This window comes from Melopsittacus undulatus, chromosome 4 (assembly GCF_012275295.1).
Source record: "Melopsittacus undulatus isolate bMelUnd1 chromosome 4, bMelUnd1.mat.Z, whole genome shotgun sequence".
NCBI classification, from domain to species: Eukaryota; Metazoa; Chordata; class Aves; order Psittaciformes; family Psittaculidae; genus Melopsittacus; species Melopsittacus undulatus.
In genome coordinates, this window is record NC_047530.1 from 104,090,332 (window position 1) to 104,113,008 (window position 22,677).

A 22,677-nucleotide genomic window follows, 5' to 3' on the forward strand; every position below is an offset into this window, starting at 1 on the left:
GGTAATTTGTGTGTAACGACACAGTATTGTTGGTGCAAATCTGATGTTTGTATTCAGAATTGCAGTAATTAATAGCTTGAGAATAAACAACATAGAGGTGGGAATAAAATACATATAAATAAGGTAAATACACTGTTGAATGTAAATAGTGCATTACACAAATATCAATGTTCATACACAGAAAAAAATCTGACTGAAAGTCATGAATCTCTTCACTAAATAGAGCAATCCTGAGGAAAAAGAGATAATTTTCACCCATGTAATATCAGATGAAAAAATGAAATGGAATTTAAAGTAACTTCCAGATGAAGCAAGGTGTGTGGTGGTGTGTGCTGCCTTTGGATAAATAACTTCATAATGGTAGACAGTTTAGGTTGGAATTAGAAGACTGCTTCATTTTTTAAGTTATTGTCCACACTGTATTCTTCTGACTTCATCTTCAACAGGCTGCAAGTGAATGATTTCTCCCATTTTACACCCATAGAACTGGCTGCCAGAATAGGCTGGCATCTACAAGGATTACCTCCTGGCTTGCTCTTTTTGTGACATATGCATTAGCTGGGAAGATGGAGAAATAAAAAAGCGGAAATTTTAGGGCCACAGGCAACAAGTGACTGCTTAACTTCCATCTTATGGTTATTGTAAAATATTTTCCAGTTGTTTTATTCTTCAGTAACAACAGCTATTGTGAATGGTTTTATCTGGTGTCTCTTTGCAGTTATTAATGATGTGATGTAAAATGTGGATTTAAGTGCCAGTTTAATGAGCTGCTATCAAATTATCCTTCTGTGAGTGTTCAGCAACTGAGTACATATATTTGCACTTAAATAACTAAGAAGTGGCAGTTGGAAACTGATTTTAGCTCAATAACTGTACAGTTTGCTAGCAAAGCATCTGTATCTGTGTGTTACTTTTTGATTCTCACACTTCACAGCAGTTCAGTTTCCGCCAGGCTTCTCCAGACAATTTCCTCATGATTGAGTACAGGTGTTCCTAACACAGCTGAGGTAGCTAGAGCACTGATTCTCATCAGCCATGTCTGGTGGGACAGAGTTAAGGTTGGGAGAGAATTAATCATAACCCTTAATTTCCTGTTTTCCAAAAGGTTTATTTTGTTTTGTGTTTTGGGTTTTTTTTGGCTTTCTGTGTGTGTTGAACTCACACGTGGGAGAGTGTTTGATACTGCTTGGCACCTGTGACAACAGTGTATTTCTGATTTAATCAAGACTAGCAGATAATAGGCTAATATCTTTATCCAATTGCAATTATTGCTGTACTTAGAATTAAAATGAAAAATGATTCTATATACTTAAAACTCCTAGTATTGTGTGTTAGCAATAATAAACCTTAAGCCTATGTCTTTTGTTCATCTGTTCCAGGGTCTAATTCTTGGCTCGTACCAGAAACAAAAGGAGCAATTGTGCAAGGTGGATACGGCCATACAAGTGTCTATGATGAGCTGACAAAATCTATTTATGTTCATGGTGGATACAAGGCATTACCTGGCAATAAATATGGATTGGTGGATGATCTTTACAGATATGAGGTTAATACTCGGACATGGTAAGTGGCATTTATAATGTAGGAAGCTATTATATGCTGCTGAGAAAGAAAACAGAAGCATCGAGTAAGGTAAAGTAAGGTTCTAGTGAAGTCATGGACAGAGATCCTTTGTGTTTGCAGAGCAGTACATTCTGTGCAACAAAAATGGAAGAGTTGTGGCCAGCAGATTAATGATTAATAGAATTTAGCCAGCAAATTAATGGAGCTACACATAGAAGGAATGGCAGGGAGGAAACTTTGCACATCTTGCACAAAATAAGAGAAGCTTCCTATCCAGAAGTAACTGCTATACAGAAAACGTGTACTGTTTCCACGTGGTATGAATGTACTGCTGATGCACGTTCAAGTACCTGTTATGTAATTAAGGAGAGAAATCAAAGAACTGCACGAAGTTGTTCTTCATGGAACTGTTAGAAATAAGAGAAAATTCCTGGTATTGTGTGCGGATCCTTAGTTATTAATGTTCTTGGGTTTTCTGTTTCTCAGTTCCTTGCCCCTGAAGATTATTGTAGCTTATGAATGGTACTTGTATGCTATGTATAGGAAGTGACCTTAAAAGTTTATTCATACCATAGAGGTGATTTGAGGTCAAGAACTATTTCTACAGAACATTTTATTCCTGCAGTTTAATATTTGCCTTGAGAATTAATGGTTTAACTTGAAGCACACAAGACTTGCTCTAAAGATGTTGGGAATGTGGGTTTGATTTCACTGAGGCTCTTAATTTTTGAATGTCACTAACTCATGGCACTTGGAAACATTATTACGAGAGTTTTTGTCCCTGTTAATGTGTTTTTAAATTGCTGGAATTTTAATACTTTCTTATTGTAGTCTATTCTTGGAACAAAGTGATATTGTATCTTTTGATGGCCTGTTCAACAATATAATAATAATTATTGGGATATTTTTGTTCATTATATTAAAAACTGCAGCTTGTAGAGTACTTAACTCTTTCTTTTCATGAGTATTACACTGGAAGGCAGTTATACTGTGGTTGAGAGGATGAAGTAATGACACTTAGGTAGTAAAATAATCTTCCTTTGCTGTACCTGTGACAATTTATAATCAGGATTCAAAGCACTCTGTGAGGCAGCTGAGCCTGAACACACCACTGGCTGTGTTGAGTATGCGGCAGAGGTGGAATCAGAGACGTTTCTTATGGCCATGTACATGGCTTTTTTCAGTCTCACATTTGATTTTCCTCATGGTCTCTGTTTTTCTCACATTCTCTGTTTCTCTGTCTGATCTGGCTGAAATCTTGGTATGCAAAGCTTGATTACTTATTTTATTCAGTAGTATGTGGCTTTTCATTTCTCATATCAGTTAAGCATAGGCTTAATGTTTCCTGGTATATGAGGGGCTGATATTTTAATTCCTAGTGCAAACATTGTTCCTAATACATAATGGAGAATTAGTGTTCGTAATACCTGTATTGCTTCTCATTACTTGCATACTGCTGCAGTTGGCAATTGAGGGCCAATGTGGTGCTGAGCTTAGATAATGGCCTTGAAACAGTGGAAGCACCTGCTGGCTCCTGGGTATTTCTATTACCATTATAATGCCATGCTGCAGTATGCAGCTTCTGGCGTCAGTACAGTTGACATGCCCTAATGTTTGCAGATGCATGTATACATGCATAAATAATGAATTCAGTATAAAGTGTGCTGAGACTCACATAATTTGCAAGGGGTTGATATGTGTGGGTATGGGGAGTTCTAGAGATTGCTCTCATTGGTGATGCTGAGATGAATGATGAATATTGATATCATGGCCAAATTAACAAACTTCCACTTCTGCTGAATCTTGGAGAAATGTTATTGTTACCAGGAGGGATGAAACTCAGCGCACTATGTACAAACATTAGAGAATCATTGAATAGTCTGGGTTGGAAAGGACCTTAAGATCAACCAGTTCCAAACCCCCTGACATGGGCAGAGACACCTCACACTAAGCCATGCCACCCAAGGCTCTGTCAACTTGGCCTTGAGCACCGCCAGGAAAGGAGCATTTACAATTTTCCTGGGCAACCCATTCCAGTACCTCACCACCCTAACAGTAAAGAACTTCTTCTTTATATCCAATCTAAAATTCCCCTGTTTCAGTTTTAACCCATTACCCCTTGTCCTTTCACTACAGTCCCTGATGAAGAGTCCCTCACCAGCATCCCTATAGGCCCCCTTCAGATACTGGAAGGCTGCTGTGAGGTCTCCACGCAGCCTTCTCTTCTCCAGGCTGAACAGCCCCAACTTCCTCAGCCTGTCTCTATACAGGAGGTGCTCCAGTCCCCTGATCATCCTCGTGGCCTCCTCTGGACTTGTTCCAACAGTTCCATGTCCTTTTTATGTTGAGGACACCAGAACTGCACACAATACTCCAGGTGAGGTCTCACGAGAGCAGAGTAGAGGGGCAGGATCACCTCCTTGGACATGCTGGTCAAGCTTCTTTTGATGCAGCACAGAATATGGTTGGCTTTCTGGGCTGCAAGTATACACTGCCGGCTCATGTTCATTTTCTCATCGACCAGAAGAAATCCCCTTGTACAATGGGGAGACCAGGGCTGGGGCAGTGCAGTTGGGTGACAGGTAGGAAAGTGAGTAGCCCAAAGAAAAATGGTGAGGACTGCTGTTCCCTGGAACAGTAAGTCTTTAGTTATCTAGACAGCTTCAAGGTGGGATAATCAAAGCAGAGCCTATGATATAGCAATTAATGTAGGCTAGGAGGCAGGAGCTGCAGAAAACTGGTAAAGCAAAAGACAGAAATCTAAAGGTCAAGTAGACAAAGACAGGATCTTAGTATATCATCAGTCTTTAAACACATAGCAGTATTGCTCCATTGGTAGTTGAAAATAATTGTTTTAAAATAATGTCTTGTCCTATTTCCTTGTCATTTCTGATTTTGTATGTTGCTAACTGATGAATTGAAACCAAATACCACATTTTTCTAGCTAGGTACCATAAGTATTCTGTATGAAGCTAATTCTTGGTTAGAAAAACACACTTGGGTGATGCTCTGTTTTCAAAGTCTATTCATTAGAGTTATACAACAAAACCACAAATCACCACCAACAAAAAAGAGTTAAGCCAGAAGCACATTGGTGGGTATGTTGGTGGCTTGAAGGAATTAGCACCTTTTTAAGCAATTAAAAAAACCTCATTTACTTTCACTTGGTCTTTGGCATTTCCTTTGAAGTAACTCTCTAGGGGTAGGGAGGAATCTGTTTAAATGGCAGAATTTAGGTTTAATGCTTTCCTCTCAGCTTGTTTAAACATATTATCTCCTGTTAGTTAAAATCCAGAGTTTACTGATTGATTTACACCATTATGTCAAAGCAATGAAATAAGCTTCAAACCTTCTCCCCCAAATCTCACGATGATGAAAATGTATTGAACAAGTGTTGAATTTGTATGATTCAAGAAGGATGGTCTTATTTAATCAGAAGGAAAGATTGTCAAGTCAATATGTTCATTACAGGAAACAAATGACAGAGCTGCTTAATTATAAGTGTGAGCAGTGTGCAGTAACCCAAGTGAGAGTCTAAACTTGGAAACTGTTAGATTTCTGGACATGTAAAAGGTTATTAGAGGAATGTAGATAATATTCTGTACTGATAATCTGCTCAACTCTTCCCAAACATGTCTGCAGTGAGTCTGTTTAAGTAATTCAAGCTGGCAAAACCCAGAAGTGGCTACTTTGTCCCTTGGTGAGATTTATTTGCTGTGATTGAATCAAGCCTGTATTCTGTTTTTTCTACTAGCCCCACACCTGCTGCTATAAAACTGCAGCACTGATGGCTCTTGGCTACTGCTGGGCCTATATTATTGACTTAGTGCGAAGCAGACTGCACATCACAGCCTAAAATGAGTTGAAGAGAGGTCAAAGACTCAGTGTGCATGGGCTATTTTTTGAATGTATTTATTTTTTTGGTACTGAAATTCTGTGTGTTTGATTTTGCCAGCCTGAATATGTTTCTGAAGCAGTGCAAGTGGTTTTTATCACACCTTTTATCACTTCTACCAATTTCTTTTTGAGTTCTAAGTGTTCAGTTAATTAACAAACAAAAGAGTTTCTTAGTTTCCAATAATTAGGATAGTCTAAAGGTTCTTTTAGCCTTCTAAAGAATTCCTTATTGCATTCTTGAGCAAAGCCACAGTATGGCTAAGGATATACAAGAATAGAATAGTGTTTGCATTCAGTTTCGAATGCAATTTGCCATATCATTAATCACTGCTGAAGAATGTAAATGTGATACAATCTATTTCAGATGCATAATTTGACAAGCTTTTTTTAATTAAGTAAGCATGACATTTTAAATGAGTGTTAAATATTTGTTGTAACAAAAGGAACTTAATACTCTGGGAGCAATTTGAATATATTTAATCATATTTACTGAACAACGGCTTTAGTGTTTTCCTTGTATTTTATATTGTTTTAATCTGTAAACTTTTTTGATGTGTCTGCAGGTTTTCACATGTTAGTATGAATTTATTTGTTCTTGTATTTCATAGGACTATTTTAAAGGAGAGTGGTTTTGCAAGGTACCTTCATTCAGCTGTCTTAATCAATGGAGCTATGCTAATTTTTGGTGGAAACACTCATAATGATACTTCCCTGAGTAATGGTGCAAAGTGTTTTTCTGCTGACTTCCTCGCATATGATATAGGTATGTATTGTTTTATTCTCATTTGAGTTTTAAGTACCACAGTGTTACTTTCTCAACTCAAGCTAACGTGAGCCTTTAAAGTCTTGATCCCAAATATCTTCAAGTTATTTATAAATTATATTGTAAAATTAAAAGTAGTCTTTTGTTCCATAGGTTTGTTGTTTCTGGGGGAAAGCATAGTAGCTAAAATGAGCAAGGTTTAATAAATGTGCCCAATACTGTGTTATATTATGAGTAGTGGATATGTTGTTGCTAAATGAATTGCAAGAGTTGGTGCACTTTTGGTTTTATGAAAGTGTGTTGAACACAGACACTAGTGGTTATTTATTTTTCATAATGAATAGCTACATAGTACTAATGAAATGTGATGCTTAAATTAAAAGAACAAAACAAAAACCAAAACCAAACAACAAAAAACCCCAACCCAAAACCCAAGAAAACTCTGAACCCCCAAAACCGAAACATAAAAACCCCAATCAAAAACTAACACCACTACTTCCAACTGAAACAAACCTACTTTCCCATAAACAGCACTTGAGAGGTTTCTAAAAAGGTTTGAAATTGGTGGCAGTTTGAAAAATGCATTGCTCAGTGCTTCTGTAGGGGCACCACAGTGGGTCTGAATTGAAAATCAAGAAGTGGAGAAGCCAAGGCAGGCAGCAGTCTGAAAGTTGAGGTGAAGTAGTCAGGTGGTGATGCTCAAGAAACTGATAAAAGTGGAGTTGCCACAAGCTGAAGAGCAGTTTGAAAACATAGGAAGTCCACGCCAAGGAAGTAGAGTGTAGAGAAACACTGCTTGGGAGATGGACTGTGGTAGATAGTGGTTGTAGCTTAACAGGCACAGGTGATGGAAGAGATGCATGGGTTTTGCTGGGTATCTTCCTCTGACAAGTTGCCCTCCTGTCTTCTGTCTCTTCCTGGCCTTTTCAGATCAGAGTATTAATTAAAGGATTCCTGCCTTTGAGAAGGAAATACGTTACTTGATCAGAATAACTGCCTTGGTATATGCCTGTTTCACATACGTTTGTAGCAATATCTTACCCACAGTCTAACATGAGTGGTTTTGCTGAGCAGGAGGAAAATTCTGGGGCATACTCCCTTGGATAGAACAATGGGATAACTATATTAAATGCATCAGGGCAATAGTAGACTATAGAATACATTTGTATCCTTATGGTAAGGATAAAAATGTGTTTCCATGGATAATAGTGCAATGCAAATGGCTGTCATTTGTGCATAGCTTCATGGGCAGAAATAGTCTTAGGAGGATGGTGCTAAAAAGAGGTTTACTTTTGAAGCACCAAAGCCTGCTAATATACAGTATAAATGTCAAAGTATAGAATTCATTCCCTGTTACCAGACTTCAAAAGTAGAGAAGAGTACCAAAAGAACCCCACTGAAATTTGATGGCAACCAATTGGGTGGAGGCTGGAATGTCATTCAAGAATGAGATGATTGGAAGTGACAGTTGACATGAGATAATGGTTAGTGGAACAAAGTGCAAGTCATACACTTAGCGAATGATAACAAATCATTCATACAAATTGAATGACAGTGGCTTGTGTGTCTGAGTAAGGAGTTGTGTATGGCTGTAGAAGTGGCCTATGTAGTCCTAATGAAAAGAAGGAGGAAGCATTGATACCATTCTCAAGGCCCTGGATGTCTTTGCAGGATTTTGGCAACACACATTTAAGAAAGACTAACTCAAACAGGGCTTTTCATGGCAAGTAGCATTAAGGCTGACTGAAGCATGAGGAGCCTTTAGTAAGTAATAAAAGGATGTGGTATATTTAATTTTGTAAGAGAGTAGCTGAGAGCAGGAAAGATCATTGTTTATAAATGCATGCTAAGAATACACTTTGGAGAAAAACTGGTTAAGGTAAAAGATGCTGTGAAGGCGAGACTACTTGGTTGTGAGCTTTCAGTCTGTAGAATGGTTTCAACCATTAGAGCTGTGCAGTTATGGAAAAGCGTCCCTATAGGATTGTGGAGGCTGTAAATCTAAGGGAATTTAATGAGTTCGTATCTGTTTCCTGTCTTGTTTATTGCCACTGCTGTTCTTACCATAAATAGGTTTTCCTTTCCCTGATGTTCATGTCCATATTTTATGCATAGGCTGCAAATATAAACACACACAGGTCATATTCATGCCAAAAAGCACAGCCACTTGTCCTGGGAGCTAAAAACTGGGGGATGTCAGAACAATCTGTGAAATGGACTCATACCAGATCCTGTTGAGAATAGCCTGTGGATAGTGCCTGGATCTATCCTTGACAAGCATTTACCAGCTGACTACAGTGGTAGAAGAGGGTGAGGCAAGATACTTTTCATAGGACTAGTTGATGGCTCCTTATGGCTTCCTGTTTAGATATCAATGCAGTGCATTTGTTTTCATACAAAAATGATCAGGAAGTTAAGTACATGGAACATGTATGTGTTATTTCCTGTCAGTTTCACTGAGTGTGTGAATAACGCCTTTCAGAACAGTTACATTTTTGGACTGTATCCCTGTATTACATATTCTGTAGCTTCTTGTAGGCGTCTGATGGTGTGAGCTATTGATTTTGTTCTCACTTCAGTTTACATCTGGTTTTAATTTTTAATGAAATAGAGCTCCCTCCTCATTTTAGAGGATAATATTACTTATTGGTCTACATTCATTTGTAGAATGTACACTTGAGAATCAATAGTATGAATCCCAGGACCTGAATAAATGTAACTTTGACTTTCATGCACCAGGAATTTTTGCTCTTACTTCATGAAAATGATGTATTCTTTTTTCAAGTGGAACAATACATTGTTTTTTCTAGTCCATTACAGTATGTAATACAGTATTCATGTGTTCTTGCAAGTCATATTCTCTGTGTGTTATCAACCTGATAAAATACAAACTAAACTGTTGTAGTAATTACTCTTAAAAATAATCCTATGAAGATGGATTTGTTTCAGACTTAATATTCTGTATTATTCATTTCACTGAATGGAAAACAGTCTCACAGCACACATTCTATAAATTCATACTTTTTCAGACGTCAGTAAATGCTTGTTTTACGAAAAATTAAATAATTGTGTAATGGGTGTATTTCAGAATTATTTTTTCTTTGTATCATGAGTTTTTGAGCAATGCTTGGAAGAAAAAATTCATGATGCTATCAGTATCACATTTCCTAGATATCTTGCAAAGGATGGAGTGTAATATTCTGTCGCGTAAAAAATGGGTGCTGTCTGGAAACCAGCTGAATCCTCGAGATAGAGCCTATACTATTTATGTTCAAGCTGGGCTATAGAGTACTTTTGATTATCTCTCTTATTATATGTGACATAGTCATATGGATAGATGGCTTCAGCTTTTTATTATCTATGAAAGTGCTTTCTGTTTTTCATATTAATGTGAAATGACTATTTGGGGGGTGTCATGGTTTAACCCCTGCCAGCAGCTAAGCACCAAACAGCCACTTGCACAATCTCCTCCATAGTGAGATGGGAAAGAGAAGCAGAAGGGTGAAAGAGACAAAATTCATGGGTTGAGATAAAGAGTTTAATAGGAAAAGCAAAAGCTGCACATGCAAGCAGAGCAAAACAAGGAATTTATTCACCACTTTTCATGGGCAGGCAGGTGTTCAGTCATCTCCAGGACAGCAGAGCTCCATCACCTGCAATGGTTACTTGGGAGAACAAACACCATCACTCCCAATGTCCCTCTTTTCCTATTCCATAATGTTTGCATGTTGACCATGACCCACTATGATGTGGGGAACTGACCTTTTAGGTCAGTAGGGATCAGCTGTACAGGCTGCCCCTCTCCATGCTTCTTGTGTACCCTTAGCCTGCTCACTGGTGAGGTGAGGAGCAGAAAAGGCCTTAACTGTGTCTAAGCGGGGCTCAAGCAATAATGAAAACATCCCTGTGTTATCAACACTGTTTTCAGTACAAACCCAAAACATTGCCCTGTACCAGCTTCTATGGAGAAAATTAACTATCTCAGCCAAAAACCAGCACAGGGTGGGGGGATTAATCTCAGTTAAGTTTACCTAAAAGGTTGTTTTTGAATACTGTCTGGTAATACTGGCTAGTCATCTAGTCAGTGGAGAGAGACAAGTATTTAATTAATACTTGCAATAATATTGTAATATAATACTAATTCAAGCAATTAATTTTACCAAGCTTAGGTAAACTTGCCTTTTTTTCCCCTTTTCTGGGATCAGTCATTGTGCTCAGGGTAGTGAACTTAGTCTACACGCATAAGTTTTAGACAGTTAAACGTGTCATGAGCCAAGAGCTCAATTCAGTCATTTCAAATACTTCATTTGAAGACACTTGTTAAAGCTGAAGACTTTGATATCTGGAGAATGTTATAAAATGTATTATGATGCTCTAATTTTCATAAGTAAATATTGTTTGATGTGTTTACTTAAGTAGCGGTAAACATACTTATGACGGGAAGTCTCCTGCCTAAAATGAGCTTTAGAAACCTGACCTTGAGTATGCTTTTGTTCTCTCATAGTTTACTATCTGACTTGCCCCCAAGTTGCTCTGCAATTCCTTGCAGATCCATTGTTTACCTCGCAGAGGTGACAATTTCTCACCGACCTATTACTGCTTACATTCTCTTGAAAGAGGAACCATGGCAATGGGGACTGGGCTACCACTGGACTCAGTCTCAGGTGCTGTGGTTGACTTGCAGTTTTCTAACTGATGTTGGTTATAGCTTTGCTTTATCTGCTGTTTACTGGAGTGCCATAGTTACCTGTTCCGTATACAAAATGAGGCTGAAAGGCTTCATGTAGTGAGCTCCTGCCTACTGTGAATGTAGTGTCAGTGCTAAACCTAGGATGTTTATTCGGTTCTTCTGTTATAACACTTTGAAAGATACTTGGAGCATTTTTCTCATTTAGAAAAGGAATTTGAATAGGTGCATATTGCAAAAATAGGTATGCAGTGCTTGTGAAAGTGTGTGCTGTGTGAAAGCTCTATGGAAATCAGAGTTGCATACATAATAATGACAATACAAACTAGGATGTGCGTGTCTGAACCTCTGGCTGCATACTTGTAATTAATAAGGATGTATCTTTCAAAGTAAGATATTATCTTGTTCTTCAGTCTTGTTCTTCAGTCTTTGCTGTGTAACTGAGAAACTATATATTAGGATCTGTATCCCAAGTTCTCCCAGCTCCTTAACACTACTTTGTAATATATCAAAATTGCATACCACTGGGAGACTGAGACATGGTAGAAAGAATAATCGCCACTGACTTTAATTTCTACAGAGTGCTTAGATCCCACAGAGATTAGTTCAAATGAATGTGTAATAGAACTGGAGGGGAAGTGTGACATGCACAGTATTGATGTTTTTCTTATGTTTTGTTCTTGGTACAAACTGTGATGTCAGTTCAATCTGCTTTTTTTTCTTCAGCAACAGCATCGTGAGTTGATTATTATTGGCCTTAATTTCAGGATTGTGTTTACTGCCCACACAGATGTAGAGCAGTTCAGCCAGGCTAGTGTGCTGGGGAGTTTTTCATAGTACTTGGTAAATGTAATTATGTATATTATATAAGGAATAGGATACACTTCAGAGAGAAACCGGGGTGATATGTCTACCATACAAAGTTCTAGTCTGACTCTGCTCCAAAGAAGATATTAGAAGTTAGTCTAATGAGTCCACCTCAGTAACTGGGCTGAATTCTGTGAAAGGCTAAAAGTTGTGAAATAAATAGCATTCCATGCAAGAAGTTCTTAGTTTTATTTAAACATTTAAAAAACCCCAAATGAAAACACTATATGAAGCCGTCTCATTTTTTGGGCAGTACTAAGGGTTATTTGATGCAAGTTAGGAAAATTTGAGGATATGCTTTATACATGCACTTACATTAATTTGATCAAAAATGCCATATCTAAACCAGCTCCAGTGGGCTAAATGTGCTCCAGGATAATTGCAATAAGGTAAAAAACTATTATGGATTCTTCTTTCTGCTGTTGGCCTCCTGATAATGCAACAATCATGGAAAACCCTCCCAGAAAAATTAGAACTCTGGTAGTTTCCCTCAAAATACCAGAAGTTGCACTATGAATATCCAATCACATTCCATTTTCTGGGCTGTACCAACAACCAGCTTTTTTGAGCAAGAATCCTCCTTGCTTTGTTCTCTCCTGTAGGCTTGGGAAGAATAGAGGGGTGCAGCATTACAGCTGGTTTTTCTTTTACCCTCAACCTTTGTATCTGGTATGAAGGTTTAAAAAACACATCACGTGTCTGTCTTTCTTATGTTGCCCTATAATTAATGTTACAGTGCTGATAAATGCATGGTGTAAATTTGATTTATAATTTATATGACCATATAATTTATTGGAAGGCCATGTCCATGTGGATTTTAATTTTCTGAAGAAGAGCTCAATGTACATCCTGGAAACCTGTCAAAATACTACTTAAAAATAAAAAAACCCTCAACTACCACACTGTGTATTTATATATGTGTATGTATTAAATACATACTTATATGTATCTATATACACAAATGCACACTTGTAAATGTTGAAAGACTTGTTTGCAGCCCAACAGCAGAGAAAAAATTTCAAAGCTGTACTCTTAAAAACTTTAGGATATATATTTTTTAAAGTATTAGCTTGGGATTAATAAATCATCTCTTTGGTTTTTAATTGTAAAACTGTGACACATGCGTCCTCTCAGGTTTAAGCTCAGCTGGCAACCCAGAACCACACAGCCGCTTGCTCATTCTCCCCCTTTTCTTCCCCCCATTCCTGGAGGGATGGGGAGGAGAATCAAAAGAATGTAAGTCCCATGGGTTGAGATAAGAGCAGTCCAGTAACTAAGGTATAACACAAACCACTGCTGCTGCCACCAATAATAATAATGATAAGGGAAATAACAAGAGAAGAGAATACAACTGCTCACTACCTGCCAACAGATACCCAGCCTTACCTGAGTAGTGATCTAACTCTTCCGGATAGCTGCCCCCAGTTTTATATAGTGAGCATGACGTGCTGTGGTATGGAATACCTCTTTGGCTAGTTTGGGTCAGGTGTCCTGTCTCTGCTTCCTCCCAGCTTCCCTTCCTCCCTAGCAGAGCATGAGACTCAGGAAGTCCTTAGTTAGACTAAACATTACTGAGCAGCAACTAAAAACACTGGTGTTATCAGTGCTGTTCCCAGGCTGAAAATCAAAACACAGCATTGCACCAGCTACTAAGAAGGAGAAAAATGACTGCTACTGCTGAGCCCAGAACATCCTCCCACAGACTTAAAACTCTTGCATTTCTATTCCAGTCAGAATTTAGGAAAGTAATTTAGATTATGTCTTATGAGTTGTAAAATTTGTGGATAAATATAATTTGTATACACAGAATTAGAATTTAAAGCAGAGATTCTAACTACTGAGACCAGTATTTGAAGAAACAAAAGGAAGAAAGAAAAAATGCTTTTTCTAGGCATAAGGATATTTATTTTGGTACATGGCCAGAAGGTAATGTTAGTAAATGTATTTCTGTATGCCTAAGGCAGTTCCTGTAGTTTCAGTTTATGAAGTATTCAGTCTCCGTCCCTTTATTTCATGTATGCCAATTGCTAAGGTATCTGGACACCTAGAAAGGTATAAAGAATGACTGACGGGAACCTTTATATAAACCAAAAGCTGAAATCGTTGGAACATAGAAGCTGTTTCCCTGCTCTCTCCTAGTGGTAGTTGTATTTTGGCATTGTCTGTATCTATGGCAGAAGTGCAATAATAAACACCTTTAATGGAGTAACGTATTCTGCAATGTTTCTTTTGTAAGTCTCATCACACTCTAGATTCAATTTATTATTATGGTTTAATAATATGCAAATTCAGTTGCTTATGAAAGGCAGTATTTCGTGTGAAATCTTGTTTCTTCTAGGAGATTCAAACAAAGCTTAAAAACTTCTCCCTGTTTGGAAAAACACTTCCAGATTATCTCATGAGATTAACTTTAGCTTCATTTGTAGTCAAGCCCATTGCTTGTATTTTGCAATAAACCAAATTATGTATTCATAAACTGTTTGCTTTAAAAGTAAGTTGTTTCTAGTCTTTGTTGTCAACAAAATGAGTAAGTTTAAATGTGTGTAAAGATTTTATTTTAATGCAAATACATCTGCTTTTACAATTCTTCCTCCTTCTGGAGTTACAAATAAATTATCAGTGTGCTGTGGCAAAGAGAATGTAAAGCTACAATAGAAGTTTTATACATCCTGTAGCATTTAAGTCATAAACGTAGTTCTGGTACAGTCTGCAGTAGCAACTGCCTCCATATCACTGTACTCTTAGGAGAGCAAGAACAGAATATAATGCAGTAATTGCTCCATTTAATGGTAAAGCTTAAGGTTGTAGAGCTCTTTTAATATTGCTTAGGGAGATACATATGTAGGCCCTGCTGTAGAGGTTAGATCTATAGTTTAAATTCAATTTATGCTGCTTCAAACACGTTTACCTTTGTTTTTCTGAGATTAAGGAGATTCTTTATTATCTAAATAAAGAAAAATACTTATGCAGTGTGGGATGAATTGGAAAATAAAGTTTTTTTTGTTTCTATCTAACCTTTGTGGTGTTACAGTTGTTTGTAGTGTTTAGTTGCCCAGTTACAAAAAAAAAAGAGAACCAAAGAGAAGTTTAATATATCTCCATACCTTGTGAACCAACATTTCTTCTTTTACCAGAGTAAAACTAACTCAGTAGTTACTGGAAATATGTGAAGAGAATGTAGAAGCATAATCTGATAGTGTCTTCTGCATAATGAATAAGGCTGTGCTGTGGGTGTTGATTGTGATTAAGCAGAAGTACTACATTGACATTTCAAATCTATTTAAATTCTTTAAATACTTTTAAATTGAGAAATAGTTTGATAATGTAAACACAAAGTAGGTAGCATTGTATACCTTTTCTTAAAGCTTAGCTCCAAATGTTGTAAGATGTTGTCGCTAGACCTGCCTGCCAGTGCAGAAATACAGAGCTGGGCCTAGAAGTATGAAACACTGGTTGCCTCTTTAGAGACTGACCTAACAACTTTTGCTCCCAGTTTCTAACATTTTCCTTATTTATTTTTTCACCCTGTTTGGAGGAACAGCATTACTTTGGAGTAGAGATGAATTGCCTAGCTTGAACAGTTAGGGCACTTTCCTCAGAAATTAAAGCTGTAGGTTTAAATCCCATTGGGTAGGAAATGAACCTGTTTCTCTTCTATCTTGAATAATTGCTCCAGCTGCTGTTCAATTATATGTCTTTTTTTTTTCCATTTTTTAAAGGGAACAGCGAGAGTATCACTTTGACAGTGTTCTACCTGCAAGTTCTGAGTGGGATGCTTCTGTCCAGTCTTGAGTGCAGTATTGGGCATTGCAGGGTGTGTGTGTGTGAATTTGAACTGGAGATAGTTGGATGCTCAACTTGGATAATTTTCAAAACTGCCTCACTAACTTAATTCAGACATGAATTTAATGGAGTTGTTTTAACTTGCTTCTGGTCCAGTTCTGCCCCAATGTTCAAGTAATAGATTGTTCAAAATTGGGTAAGGGTAAAATCAATGCTGCCCTCTACTCCTACACAGGTTTTTAATAGTATGCTCAACTATGTCTGAAGAGCAAAAGTCACTCATAAAAGCACTTGCAGGAGTAATGGAATGAGCTAGGATCCTGTATTTCCCCCATTTTTCCTTCAATCACATTTTTGTAAATTTGATTTTGGTTAAATATTTTAAAGCAAATCTGAGCACTTTACTGTTATGGCAATGCTGGTTAAAAATGTGATTGTTATTTTTCTATGAAATCATCCTGGAATACATTCTAGTAATGTATGAATACATCATATTAGTTCTGTGTATGTATATGTATGTATATATACACACAATACTATATATATATATATACACACTAGCATAATACATAGTATAGCATATTCCTTTTCCCCTACTCTATATGCTATTTAGTACTTTTGTATTGAAGAAATTGGTTGTATTTTGGGTGATCTCAGCAATGGAGCCTTAATGGTCTACAGTGAATTCTCAGTTTCTTCTCTGTGTTTCCATGTCCCGTACAGACAGCCTAGATTCACATCCAAGTTCAAACTCTGTGACATTTTTTCTTTACTGTTGCAATATTGAGAACTTTTCTGTAAAATATCTTGGTCATTCTCTCTGATACCAGGAATACAATATTGCTGGTAGGTTGTACGTAAGAAGGGTATAGGTGACTGGGTAAAATACAGGGTATCAGGACTTGTCCTGTTGGAGTGTGGACCCTGTAGTGCACTGGCCCATGCAAAGTCCAACTGGGGTTTTTCTCTGCCACCATCAGATGGATCACGGCACATCTGATGCATTTCTGTGGCATGTTTAATGCTGTGATTTGTGTGGCTGGCAAATTCACTCTTGGAGCCACTTCTGTATCATCTGGTAACCAATTTCCTCTGCACTGGGGGGGGAGTACGTTTTTTTTTTTTCTTATAATGGTACAATGTGGTACAACTTGTTCTTGAAGCAGAAAACTTTACTAATAGAAAGAAAAACCCCTGTATCCCTCATTATACTTTTCAGTGACTACAAATTCTGCTAATCAGTTTGGAATGAATAGTATGACTCTTTCATCTGCTTAGTATCTTTTTCTGTTAAAAGCAGTACATGATTTGTGCTATATAGTCCATGACAGTGATAAATATAACCAATACCATATCTTCCACTTACTATCTGTATAATACCTTAAGAGTGCATGACATTAGAGGCAAGTATTTTATTCCTTGCTCCATAGAGCTTACCATCCTTATTAGGCTTAATACAATAAGAACTATGCACAGAAGGATGTAATATTGATAAACAAGGTTGAAAATGATACTGAGTTTGCTGTTTGCCCCTTTCTTCTTGGAACTTTACTGTAAGTCTGGAGATTTGGGTATTTTAAAATGTTCTAAAGAAGTCTGAAGGTGATGGGCAGGGATTAATTCTATTTGCTTCTTTACCAAACCTCATAAAAATTCAATTGGTTAACTGTTTGTATTATTTACACTATTTTGTATTAATCAATCTGTAATGAGAAACTCAGATCAGGAATTTAAAGCTGAAGCAAATTATAATTCTTGCACAGTGTTCCCTTCAGTGATCAGTAGTTATTGGGAAAGCTGGGAGGAGATAAGAGGCAAGGCTATTTTGTAATGTGCTTCCCTCCTCTTCTTTTTTTCATGTACTCTATTGAAAAGACCTGCCAGTTTGACAAATACCATCAGCAAGAAAGGAATTATTATACCTCCAGCCCTCGAAGGTTTCTTATCTCAAAACTGGCCTTTATTAAGGTTTTCCTTCAGCAGTAAATCCCACTTAAATTTCTGAGTATAGGAAATAATATATGTTTGTATGTATGTTTGTAAAAATACCAAAAATAATGTGCAGCACTTTGCAAGATCAGATGAAAATTCATGTGGGTTTTCCTAAATTGTTTCCTTTCTCATCAAAGGCATATGAGGTCTAACATGCTGTTTCTGTTAATATGCAATAACTTAAGCAGCAACGACTTGATTTTAAAGTATAACATTAAGGTTTTGCTGGTGGGTTGTAGTGTTAAAATATTTGAGTTTCATAGCTTTTAAAATTGAAATATTTTTCTGTAAATACAAATTAAATTAACTATTGATCACGTTTTTCCAATAAATAATATTGCTCTTAGGCTGATATTTTTTTTTTACATAATTCAAACACCATGGAGGCATCAAATGCCACTGTCATGCTGGGATATGAGGAATACACAGCTTTTATATTTAATACTATTCCTGCCTTCTTTGGAGACCTGTGATCATAGCTGATGCCCCAGTACTGTGATCTCTTTGGTTGAAGCTGTTTCAGGAGCACCACCTCTCTGGCATGTGTGTCCTCACACTGTTCTGTTTAAGAATGTAGTAGAGAAAATGAAAAAAAGGGCAATTGCAATGAAGTTCTGGTAAAAATTATGAATAATTATGTTATTAATAATACCATAACTTTTATGATAATGTCATGTTGGCAATCACAGCAGAAGGTAGAAGTTAAGACAGAGGCAAAATTTTGGGGATACAGTGGCCTTATATGACAGTGAATTAAACTTACTAACTTTCTTTTCATTAAAACTACTGAACTCATTCTGTGTCTGCCATCTGATGCTGAAATTATTGCTGTTCAGACCATCTGTGTTACTCTGGTAATAACATGCCTTTAGTTTCTATTTTCAATTTATAAAAAGATGTAATTGATTTCTGTCTCACAGCCACAGTCTCAATCTGACTCTCTTTGTGGGCTTGGGCTGTGATTCTTTGGAAGCAGAAGTCAATCTAACAATGTATTACTGCTGTTTTGCCCATAGCTGTGCCATCCTGCCCCATCTCATGTGCTGAGTCCTCTCTTGTGTGACCTTGCATGGAGCTGTTTCAGCATGGAATGTTAACAGGGTGCTAACTGGTCAATTCACTGCTGTGAATCATTTTTTTTGCATTGGAAGTGTCAGAACAGCAATGCGAATGGACATGAACTGTTCTGACAGCGAGAATGAGAGCAAGGCCAGTGTGTGGTGCAGTTGGTGACATAGGCTCTGTATGACACTAGCCTGGAGGACAGTTTGTCCCTCCTGGATTTCCCAATATCTATTTTTGTTGTTTTAAGCTGGGAGGGAGGAGGGGTGTTTAGGTTTCTTTTTGGTTTGTTTGCATAAATAAGTCCAAATTTTAAAGTTAAGTATGTATGTCTTATTTAGATGTGGCTGTCACTGGAATCTCTCAGGTGAAGGAATTCAACAATATAAAGTAAAAATAAACCTGTTTAATGATTGTGTTAAACCCTGGAAGCAGTTATGTTTCAGATGAGTTCCCCAGAGCCTTGATGTATGCCAGCAATCTTTTCTGTCTGTTTTTGTCTATATGACACTTCTGCTTCTCCATAGTACTACTGTTCTTACTTGGTAGCTTCTACAGGTGTGTACTCTGTTCACTTCTGTATATTACAGGGAGAGTATGCTGAGCAGATGTGTCTTCTTCTGTGTGTCCTGATTCCCAGATGAAAAGTGTCATGTTATTCTGGTTTCAAACCATGTGAAGGCAAAATTCAGTTAGTTTTCGTTGAGAATATCTGAAAGGACAATGTAATTGACAACAACCTAAAATATGCGTTGTGTATACATAGATGTATATGTAAAGCCACACTTTTATTTGGTTTTAATGGGAAATGTTTCTCTCCCTTTAACTCCTTTCCAAATTTGGATTTAATCTTTACCTTTGTGAATGTAGCAGCTTATTTTTTTTTAGATGAGAAAACTGTAACCACTGTGCCTGATAGGAAAGTTGTCTTGAACCTGCCTCCAAAACCTGTGCTAGTGACAAGTTCTACAAGTGCTTTGCCTGCTCTGCAGAAAACTTTTTTTGCTCTGTTTTAAGGGGATTTCCATGAGGTTTCAATCTCTGGATGCTTTCTATTTCTGTTACTGTGGATTTTAATATTTGATGTCAGTAGAGCTCAAATAGGAAATAATGAAGACAGGTCTCATGGTTGTAAAGAGCTAAAATGTCAGAACAGAAAAATGAAATCACACCAAAACCACATTTATAAATGCTTCTACAACTGAACTAAAAGAAATACAATCAAATACTTAATTTGTCATGAAGATACTGATACAACATTCATCTTGAACACTTGATGAAAAGAAGGTCATTAGTACTGTGCTTAAATAAGACAATAATGAGATGGGATGCACAGCTGAAGGAGTGGTAGTTATATCTTAAAGTACATGTGAAAAGAAATAAGATCGCTGTCATAGATGTCTCATGAAATACATAGAAATTGAAATCCTTTGGCTAATTTGTGAATGTGTAATGTTAGTGCAATGCTACTGATCAGTTGATTACAATGGTGGCAGTGCTTGTTGTGAGTGTTGAGATGGTCTGTGAAGGCAGAGGACTGTATAATAAAGGGAGACTTCTATGAGTGTCCTCTGGCCTTGATAAATGCCACGACAGATGAGTGTTGCTTACAGGTTCTTGGAGTAGCTACTTGACAGATATATCTAAGAGGGATACCTGTTGATTGATTCTTAAGCAGTGCAAATACAGCTTCTCAGAACTAGAGCCTGCAGTGTCCTCAAATCTTGCGACTTCCAGAAGTGTAGAAGAATCTGTATGCATAGGAATTGTTTTCCCAGAAAATCTCAGTGATGCATTTTAAAAGGGGGATCTACCTAAAAATCCAAAGCCTACTTGAAAAGAAATGAAACAGATCAAAAGTCTGAAAATGGCATTAACAGAGTGTGTTTAAGGACTGATAGTGTGTATATCACTGATCTGTGATATATATTGATAAATGCATATCCCTGCAAATAAAGACTTTAGAAGAACCCTATGAGTTTTGAATGAATGGTATATTTAAACAGCACAATAAAGCAGATTATTAGAAGTGGGGGAAAGCAGCTTAGCTTTCATCAAGTGACAACAGGAAAAAAAGCTTGTCATATCCTGCTGATTTTACAGAGCAGTTTAAAAACCACTAGAAACTAATATTAAGAATGGCTTTAAATACATCAGTCAAATTCTGTTTCAGAGATTGCGAGAACAAAAGGTGGTAAAAACATGTTAAGGACATGTGATGACCATGAGGTATAGAGGGTCTGTTTTTACAGTGGAAAGCAGGGATTACCTACACTGATCCTTCTAGGAAAGGAGGGTAAAACGGCAGTAAGGTTAGTTGATACTTAAAAGAGTATCTGATAATCCATTGTTCATATATTTTGCTAATTTTTAAGATTGTGTATGTTTTCATATGCTTTTGTTTCATCTTTCAGCTTGTGATGAATGGAAGATTTTACCGAAACCTAATCTGCATCGAGATGTCAACAGATTTGGTCACACTGCTGTTGTCAGTAATGGGTAAATGATGGCTTCTAAATTTTCCTTGCTGTTTTTTTGAATGAAAATTCTGTGGCAGAAATTTTACCTATGTGACGCATGGTTCGATGCCATACAACTGATGTAATTTATTAACATGAAAAGCAGTACTCATAAAGGCTTTTCTTGTCTTAGGTAACCATTACAACGAATTATCAGTCTGACTTGCTGTGGCTTTTTATATAAACCTCCTAGTGTACTGAGGTGTTTCCTCAGTATTGTGAACTACAGGGAATTGGAACTTCTGTACCATCTATAATCCTTACTGAGATGTGATGGGAGAAATCTTTTTCTCTTTGCAGCATGTTATAATTCCTTGTTCTTCTATCGTAAACTCAGAAACTTGTAACTAAAACTTGCTTGGAAAAAAGCAGGATTTTGATGATACTGATACAGTTGTTATTAACCACCTGTGGGGAAAAAACGCTTGCCAGTATCTAGACTTTATTAAGATACTGCTTATCCTTTAGAAAATGTTTCCATGTGATTTGTTGCATTGAGGAGCTCAGTAAAACAACTTCATCTAGAAGCAGGAGATGGACTGGATCTGGAGCTTTGTGGATTTGGTGGATGAACTTCCTGGTTCTTCCATCTCAACCCCAAAAGATAAAATTGTAAGACAGATGTCACCTCTTCAGAGGAAAAGTTGTAGAAAACTGTAGTCAGATTTAAAGAAATCTCTAAGTTTGCATGTTTCAGTTTTACTATGGCCAGCTGTCAACTGGCCTAATACCTGACAGTTGCAGTACTGTAGATTGTTGTACTGCTAATCATCCTCTTCTACATGATTCATTATCCTAATAAACTCAGTACTTAAGTCTATGTACACAAGTATATGCAGGCAACTTGGAGATCCTCTACATATGCGTATTCTATAGTTAAGAAATAACAGACATGATAAGTAATACAAAGAGTTTAATTTTAATGAAAACAGCAGTAAGTTGTAACTCCATACGCAGAGCATTTGAAATTAATCAATGAACAGATTACTTCATTGAGAGAAAATTGCTTGGAATTAATGAATTCAGTGAATGATAGTTTTTCATTCAGATTTGTGTTATTTTAAGACATCTGATACTTTGAGAAGTGTCACTTTCAGTGAATTAGGTTCAAGGTGAAAACACCTGTTTTTTTTCTGAACTTAATAGTATTTTTAGTAGGGTTTTATGTTCAAAAAGCTGTGATATGAGATGCTCCACAAAGATATCTGTTACTGGTAGATGTATGATTAATTCTGTTTTAAGAGTACATGATAACAGCAGATACACTGGTTCTTCATTGTTATCAGCTACCAGACTCTGTTCATAATTTTAAATGAGAAGGGGAAGGTCTTGTGGTTCTGATGTCAGAAGCTACTGCGCCAGAAGTGTTACCAAAAAGAAATACCTATCTGCCAATGATTGCTGTCTGTCTTTGAAATCTTGAAGAAAAATGTTCTCAGTTCCTGCAGGCCATTATTTCACACTCTGTTCTCATTATCTGACTCAAAAAATGAATAGTTTTCTTCACGGCTCTTATTTCTTCTTTCCAGACGTTTGGAACCTAT

General features: G+C 37.0%; 1 protein-coding gene across 1 annotated transcript in view; it reads left to right on the top strand.

The window, feature by feature from the left end:
- The window catches only part of ATRNL1 (attractin like 1), a 498,994-nt gene that overhangs the window by 74,414 nt on the left and 401,903 nt on the right, over positions 1-22,677 (top strand). The window contains exons 9-11 of the mRNA XM_005154514.3: positions 1,380-1,563; positions 6,069-6,223; positions 21,029-21,113. Coding sequence (XP_005154571.2) covers positions 1,380-1,563; positions 6,069-6,223; positions 21,029-21,113 — 424 coding nt within the window. The remainder of the gene's footprint in view (positions 1-1,379; positions 1,564-6,068; positions 6,224-21,028; positions 21,114-22,677) is intronic.